General features: G+C 46.2%; 1 protein-coding gene across 3 annotated transcripts in view; it reads left to right on the top strand.

Moving 5' to 3' along the window:
- The window catches only part of llgl1 (LLGL scribble cell polarity complex component 1), a 65671-nt gene that overhangs the window by 35592 nt on the left and 21925 nt on the right, over positions 1 to 8154 (top strand). For 2 of the 3 annotated variants that reach the window (XM_063186717.1, XM_063186701.1), the window contains exons 6-12: positions 428 to 590; positions 2111 to 2246; positions 2974 to 3028; positions 3446 to 3600; positions 4455 to 4675; positions 6160 to 6227; positions 6724 to 6877. In XM_063186717.1, coding sequence (XP_063042787.1) covers positions 428 to 590; positions 2111 to 2246; positions 2974 to 3028; positions 3446 to 3600; positions 4455 to 4675; positions 6160 to 6227; positions 6724 to 6877 — 952 coding nt within the window. The remainder of the gene's footprint in view (positions 1 to 427; positions 591 to 2110; positions 2247 to 2973; positions 3029 to 3445; positions 3601 to 4454; positions 4676 to 6159; positions 6228 to 6723; positions 6878 to 8154) is intronic. The other variant, XM_063186708.1, reaches the window with a different exon arrangement.

Raw genomic sequence — 8154 nt, 5'->3', positions numbered from 1 at the left:
GGTCCTGACCCACCAGTTAAGAAACACTGCCCTGGACAATAGCCCATTGCAGCTGTCTTCCCTGTATGCTGATGTGGGTGGGTGGTTTAAGTTCGCCCTCAGTGTGGCACTTTTGAGTGTTACTTTGTGCTATTGTTTCAGCCCTGAGCTTACTCGTTTGTTGTTTCAGCCCTGAGCTTACTTTGTTGCTTCAACCCCCCCAAACTTACTTGTTTGTTTTCAATTTCCCAAATCCGTATCCTCCACATCATCCCTCATCTCAGCCATCCCTGTCAGTACTAGTGACCACGTTCCTGTTCCCTGTGTCTGTGTGTGTCTGTGTGTGTCTGTGTGTGTGTGTGTGTGTGTGTGTGTGTGTGTGTCTGTGTGTGTGTGTGTGTGTGTGTGTGTGTGTGTGTGCGTGCGTGCGTGTGTGTGCCCCCCGCAGCGTTCCGGAGGACTACAAACACGGGAAGTCGCTGGGCCCCGTGGAGTCCCTGCAGGAGCATCCTCGCCTGCAGGACAAGATCCTGATTGGCTACAGCAGGGGCCTGGTGCTGCTGTGGGACATGGACACGCGGCACGCCGACAACGTCTTCCTGGGAAAACAGGTGGGCCCTGAGAGAGTCTGTAGGTGGGTGGGTGCGTGCCTTTGTGCGTGGGATGGGTGAAGGTGCGTGCGTGCGCGGGTGGGTGCGTGCGTGCGCGGGTGGGTGGGTGTCTTGTCTTTGCTTCAATTTGCAAGTCATCATCTGATTTGTGATCTCCCTCACAGCCCTTGGTTTTCTCTACTGTTACTGCTGATATTAACGCTCCACATCACTGCTGAACTTTTACATCCAAGCCTGTCCAAGTTCAAGCCTGTTTGGAAAATATGAATACTTCAATGTCCACAAGTACAAATTTGTCTTTAGTTTCACCCCACACAAAATCAAACTCATTGGCATGGTGCCACTTCGGCATCACGATACACGTTTAAACACTTGCATCAGTGTGATTGTGGGAATGTGTCTGGTGTGATCGTGGTGGTTATGTCCTACATATTCACTCCATGTTCACGTTTCACTGTAATGTACACTATAGGACGTGAGGGTGGGAATAGTTGATGAGTGAGCATTTCAGATTCAGCACTTGCTCTTGCTCCACTTCGCAGTGTCTCTTGGGGAAACCACAACCCTCACCATCCTGTACTGCATACAGTATACCACCCTCCCAAGCACTGGCAGCGAGCGCACACACACACTTTCATGTTTTTAGTAGACAGCCAAAGGAAGTAAAATATTTTTTTCTTCTTTTGAATGGAAATGAGTTCCCTCCCTCAACAGTGGCCTTATACTGTCTTCTTGCATTACAAGTTCTCTTCTCCCAGGAGACTGAAGACTTAACTTAAGCAGAAATGAGTTCCTTCTTCCTCCAAAGCCCCTCTAAGATAAAAGGCATTAAAGTTCAAATTTATGTGCGGTGCTCTTTGCTTCTTGTATTTCGTCAACATGATGAATACGAGCGCTTTTTGAAGAGGCTTTTGTATACGTAGCCTATTGGTTGGCCCCCTCGGCGCTAGCTCTGCAAGACAAGGGACGGCTAAAGGTTGCTGCTGTCAATCTGGCCAAAATGAAAAGGTCTGTCCTGTCAGAGGCCAGGCCTTCTCCGTCACCAGCTACGCATGAGTTGGGGTGGGTGTGTGTGTGTGTGTCGTGTGTGTGTGTGTGTGTGTGTGTGTGTGTGTGTGTGTGTGTGTGTGTGTGTGTGTGTGTGTGTGTGTGTGTCTTGTGTGTGTGTGTGTGTGTGTGTGTGTGTGTGTGTGTGTGTGTGTGTGTGTCTTGTGTGTCTTGTGTGTCTTGTGTGTGTGTGTGTGTCTTGTGTGTGTGTGTGTGTCTTGTGTGTGTGTGTGTGTCTTGTGTGTGTGTGTGTGTGTGTGTGTCTTGTGCGTGTGTGTGTGTGTGTTTGTCTTGTGTGTGTGTGTTTGTCGTGTGTGTGTTTTGTGTTTGCCTGGTTTGTCTTGTCAAGTGACCAGACATTTTTCTTTTCATCACAGGCTGTGCATGAATTGGGGGGTTGTGTGTGTATGTGTATGTGCATGCGTGCGCAGATGTGTTGCTAACGGCTGTTTGTCTTGTGTGGGCCTCTTTAGCAGCTGGAGAGCTTGGTGTGGGAACGGAGCGCCAGCACGTTTGTCAGTTCCCATAGTGACGGGGGCTACATGGTGTGGCCCGTGAGCAGCGACGCCCCCTGCACCACTCAGCCAGCCACCGCCACCATACCCTACGGTGAGGGCCACCGCACTCCCCTCCTCTATACCCCCCTTTCATTCCTTTTCTTTCATGTTTTTGTTCTTCCTTTTCCTCTTTCATTTCTGTATCATTTTCTTTGTTGTATTAGCCTGCTGCATTACCACAGCAGTATACGGTATATTAATGCTATCTCAATGTCTGTGACAAAAAAAACAAAAAAACAAAATGTTTCTGTCTCTTTGACTCTGAAAATTTAAGAATTTACTGCACTTGACCTTTTGAATCTGATGTAATATTTGAGTAATACAGCTCGGCAGACTTTTTGTGGGGTTTTTTTGTAAACAACTGTTGTGACCACTCTGTCTCCCAAAGGTATTTTTATAGTAATTGTTCTCGAGCCTTATTTGAAGTGTTTCAGCTTGCTGAGAGACAGGAAGCATGCCTCTTAAAGAACACAACAGACCTAATGTCTCGTTTGGTAGTGGGAAAAAACACTGTGAATATTGTGCGCCCAGACTTATAAAATTCCAAATTAAGCTTAAACAGCCTTTTAACAATTAGCTGATGGGATGTTTATAAAAGACTGGAGGTGCACCAGTCCACACAGATTTTAGCTGTTTAATCACCACCGTTCTGCAGTAGCATGGAGCGGTGTCTGCCAGAGCCTTGAGCTTTGTCTGAAGGGATGTGTTTTGGGTTCTGTTTTCTTCTTTAAACAGAGAGAGCAGGAAACATGGTTTTCTCTTTTTTCCTTTGCCCTCAGGTCCATTCCCCTGCAAAGCTGTGAACAAGATCCTCTGGAGAACAACGGAATCTGGGTTTGTAGCAAAACATTTGGGGGGTGGGGGGTCGAAGTTGCGGGGGTGGTGTGGGGGTTCAAAACTCTGCATTTCCATAAACTCTCAGTTTGTGATGCAAAAGCAGGAGGGGAAAAGAAGCATGTAAATGTCCTGCTTCTATACAAACCACTGTGTGTTTATGATGAACACGGACAGCCGTGGCCTAGTGGTTAGAGAGTTGGTCTATCAATCTAGGGGTTGCAGGTTCCCCCTGACCTCTCCCTACATCTCCATCCATGGCTGAAGTGCCCTTGAGCAAGGCACCTAACCCCACATTGCTCCAGGGACTGTAACCAACAATACCCTGAAAAATAATAACTGTAAATCGCTTTGAATAAATGAAAGCGTCAGCTAAGTGCAATATAATAATGATGTCTTGTTTTCCTGCGTCCACAGGGCTCCTCTAGTGCTGTTCAGCGGCGGCATGCCCCGTGCCAGCTACGGAGACCGCCACTGTCTGACCATCCTGCAGGACAGCACGCACGTCACCCTCGACTTCACCTCACGAGTCATCGACTTCTTCACCATCCACTGCATAGATCCACAGAAAGGTCTGAAGTAGTAGAGTACTTAAGAGACAATAGTATATAACTAATATACAAAAAGAAATGAACCTGTTAAGACACAGCGTTATAAATTTGCCATCATGGCAATGACCAAGTCGTAATGTATTACTAAAGGCCCTGTGTTATGTCATAGTATTGTAGTATTGTTGTTGTTATTTTTTCAATGACTATTCCACCGTGCCACTGGAGGTATGACGTGCATTTAGGGGCTACGTTGTCTTGCACCATGTCCACCATATCTGAATATCATGACCTGGAAGAATGAGGATTTTCAAATTATGAACGAATGCTATATTTACTATTTAAATGCTATATGAATTTGAATTGTAAACCTCCAAAAATAAATTCTGTGGCAAATACAGTAGGATGTTTCATTTACTGCATCTAGTAACAGAAGACCATTAAATGTCACACATCTACACAAGGGTTCATGCATTTCCTTTTATCTCATGGATCTGAGCAGTGTCAAAGAGCCTTCAAAGTAGGAGGGATGGCATGCCGGTGTAGCGATAGTGTTTGCACACTACTGTACATGAAACTGAACGCAGTGTCCTTAATCACATCAGCAGAGCAGACAAGCGTGAGGGTGGTTTTCTCTCTTTCAGATAAGGAGACGGATGTGGTTTTAATCATGTGTGCTCTTTGCATGCACACTCGTCAGCTTCTCATTTCCTGTCTCTACGGATCCCTCTACTGTTCATAAATGCATGTTAGTAGAGCAGAGGAACTTTATTGATCCCCATGGGGAAATTAATTTTCTCTCTATGCCCAAGTCTGCCTTTTTTGTTTCAGTGTTTTTGAATGTGTGCTTGTGTGTTCTTACATTTCTGCCCTTCCAGAGTTCGATGACCCCACGGCCGTGGTCGTCCTGCTGGAGGAGGAGCTGGTGGTGATTGACCTTTTGACCCCCGGCTGGCCCACGGTCCCCTCGCCGTACCTGGCACCGCTGCACTCCTCTGCCATCACGTGCTCCTGCCACACCTCCAACGTGCCCACCCGCCTCTGGGAGCGCATTGTCAGCGCCGGGCTCCAGCAGCAGGGGCAGCAGCAGACACACGTGGTACGTACGGCCATCAGCCACAACCGCTTATGTATCCCAAGAGCAGCAGTAGCAGGCATCAGTCACAGTCCATCATTATGCTTCCCAAGCCTTCCGGGGGACTGCTAAGTAGAGTCGCAGTAGTGGTGGTAGTAACGTGCACAAGCAGCACACAAACTGGGAACAGATATCAGTTACAATCCATTCAGTCTTTTTTTCCACACTTGTACTTTCCTGTTGGAAACCTAATATAAATAACAGCATTAAGAGGCTGTAGAGACAATACTAGATTTCTAGAGAAGTCCTGATGGGGTACGCATGTGGTTTGGCCATTACTTGCATGCCTCAGTCCATACCAGGTTCCTTCACTCTTTGAAAGGCCCCTCTATCCAGACATTTGTTAGAACAGTGCCAAGATAAATAGTGCCAAGATGAGAAATTCTATTGTTGCTTGAGCATGCCTGGATTTATAGGCTGGTCTGAGCCTATGTTCGGATGCTATTGAAGCAGACAAATGGCAGATTTGGCTAAATATTCCCAAGGGCCAGTGGTCCATTTATAACAATTTAGGAACATCGCCCATTTGGGAATATAGCAAACTTGGCACAAAAGACCATCATTTGTACTTGTCCAAGGCAGTTAATGTTGTGAACTAAAATCAGATGCAAACTGGAAACCTTAAGAGCAGTGTCCTTATCAGAACATTTTGAACAAAAGCATTTGATTATTCAGTGAGTTCTTTTACAGCAGAAGTAGCGATTCGCTGCAGAGTATTAAGTCACTCACTATGAACGTTATAAAGCTGAACTGATTGATTTTGGTTTCTCTTATATAATGATCGCAGTCAAAGTCCCCCACTACTTAGCCATCGTCCCTGCTCATGTGGGATTTTATTACGGCATCCTACATGGTAACTTTGCGGAGTTTGAACCTCTTACCGTATTTGATGTAATCATTCAACAAGCTCCTTAATCTAAAATAGCTTGGCAGCAGACGGGCTGAAAACATGGTCATTAAAAGCGGTTGCTTTCTGGGGACGTGAACCCACAGCCTTTACGTCTCCGTCTCAGTGCTGAGCCAGTGGTGCTGCACGACTCTGCTGGTTGCCTTGGTCAGTGCGAGTGTGGCCAATTTTGAGGTTTAAATTTGGGGTTTGAACTCTGGGGCGAAAAGGCTCCCGCTGCTAAATCTCCACTTTGTGAAAATCACTCGCACGAGTGAGGCCAACAGAATGAGAGAGACCAAGGTCTGGGCAATAGAAACAAGTGTCGAGTGCAAAAACGTTTCTGGATCTGCCTCTAAACAACACCGGTTAGTGCCTGAAAAGTTCAGTATATCAATTATTGCCAAGTTCTGCCGCTACTCCAGAATTAGGTTCTTTTTTTGTAAGATTTTAGTGTGCCGTGGTGTAATTTATAGTTCTTGTCTTGAGACATTTTTCTCTAATGCCGTTTGATTTGAATGTCCGAGTAATGACTGAGTGACTCCTCTGGTCTTGTGTTTAGAGCTGGCCAATATGCGGAGGCAAGAGCCTGGCGCCAGAGCCCAAACAGAAGGAGCTGCTGCTGACAGGGTGAGTACTAAAGGGGGGGGCAGGGGGTGATGATGAGGGGGGATGGCGGGACTACATGCTTACCTGTGAGGAAAAGAAGCTTGACCTTCAGACCATATATGCATCCTGCATGTCTTTCTGAAATTTGTTTTGTCTGAAAGATTGAACCTTTTTAACAATTACCTTTTTGAAAAAGACTCTTGATTCCATATTCTATGGATTTTTTTTGGAACTTTCATTCTCATTGCATCTATGTAACTATAGTACAGAATCAAGGTTTGCATTCATGTCTTTCTTAGAGGTCACAATACACAGTGATGCACAGGAGCTCTTAATTATTCTATTTTGCTGCTTGTACTCTACCTTTCGGTCATGAGGATGACCCGGTGCCTGTCTTGGACGGCAAAAACACTTTTATTCTCCTCACCTTAGTGTGTGACTATAGTACTGCATCAAGACACCTGAACTCCTAATCATTTTAATCTTTACTCATGTTGGTCTCATGTTTCCCCTCCAGTCACGAGGATGGCACGGTGCGTTTCTGGGATGCCTCGGGGGTGTCTCTGAGGCCCCTGTATAAGCTGAGCACGGCCAACGTCTTCCAGACGGACTGCGAGCACAACGACAGCCTGACTCAGGCTGGAGAAGAGGAGTGGCCCCCCTTCAGGAAGGTCAGTCAAGGGGGAATGGATCGCAGTGGCATAGAGCAGGGTTGTCAAACTCCGGCCCGGGGGCCAAATTTGGGCCGCGGAGTCATTTTATTTGTCCCGCGAGATCATTTCAAATTTGTATTTCAGTTGACCCACCCACCCCCCCCCCCCCCACACACACACACACACACACACACACACACACACACACACACGCACACACACACACACACATTAATGGATTTTAATATGACTTGAACATACAATTTTGGGCGTCACATGCTCATGCAAGTGCATCAGTGATGCCTTCCACTCATTTACAACAGACTATTGTATTGTAAGCATGTGCGCGCATACACAATTTTAGTACTTTTTGAATATTGAGTTCGGCCTGCGACTTCGTCCCAGATTTAGATTATGGCCCACTGTATATTTGAGTTTGACACCCCTGGCATAGAGCGTAGAGCACCCGTACCAAAGAATCGTCTAGTAGTAGAGAAAGATAATTCAAACCCCGCCCACCCAATGCAAAGGAGTGTGCTCAAGTTTGGTCTCATAAGGGGGTGTTGTCCCCTCCTTCTTGTTCTCTTTTTGTGGTGTTTGGTGGTGGCTTGCACAAGATTTGTACTGCCATCTACAGCACTACGGCAACTCCATTTGTTCTCAACTGAAGGTCTCCTAAAGGGACGTTCACCTGACATCACATGGATCCCGAAACGTACGAGCCTGAAGTACCTTACTAGATGACTCTTTGCCTGTACCATACACATGGGGATCCAGGTTCAAATCTGGCCTGGGTCGTTTCCCAACCCCACTCCATCTCTCTCTCCCACATTACTTTCCTGTCGCATCTTCACTATCCCATCACAATAAAGGCACTAAAAAAAGCCTTTAAAAGGAAGGGCAGTCTGACTCCTGCCACCACATCCCATTCTCTCAATCTCGATCCCCATTTCAGAAAGCAAACACCCTGCTGCAAATTTGATCTAGCTCGCTTTGAATCGGCGTGAAGGAAAATGTGGCAGAGGTATTGACTTCTTGAACCTGGAATTTACGTCCCCTTTTCTCTGTGATTGTCTTATCTGTGATGTTTGTCTATTACAGACACTATTGACAACATTGTATTGCTACATAGAGATTTGGTTGTAAACCCACTGCTTCTTTAGAATTATGCAGCCACACTGCTTAAAAAGACACATTCTCTCCACACAGTTTTTAACACTGCACTCCTGCCATAAATGCCTTTCATCCTACATGTGCTTCACCAGTGTCAGATCTGTCCCCTTTCCTCCTATTAA

This window comes from Engraulis encrasicolus, chromosome 2 (assembly GCF_034702125.1).
Source record: "Engraulis encrasicolus isolate BLACKSEA-1 chromosome 2, IST_EnEncr_1.0, whole genome shotgun sequence".
NCBI classification, from domain to species: Eukaryota; Metazoa; Chordata; class Actinopteri; order Clupeiformes; family Engraulidae; genus Engraulis; species Engraulis encrasicolus.
The sequence above is the reverse complement of the archived record's forward strand: the minus strand, read 5'-3'. Positions and strand labels throughout refer to the sequence as shown.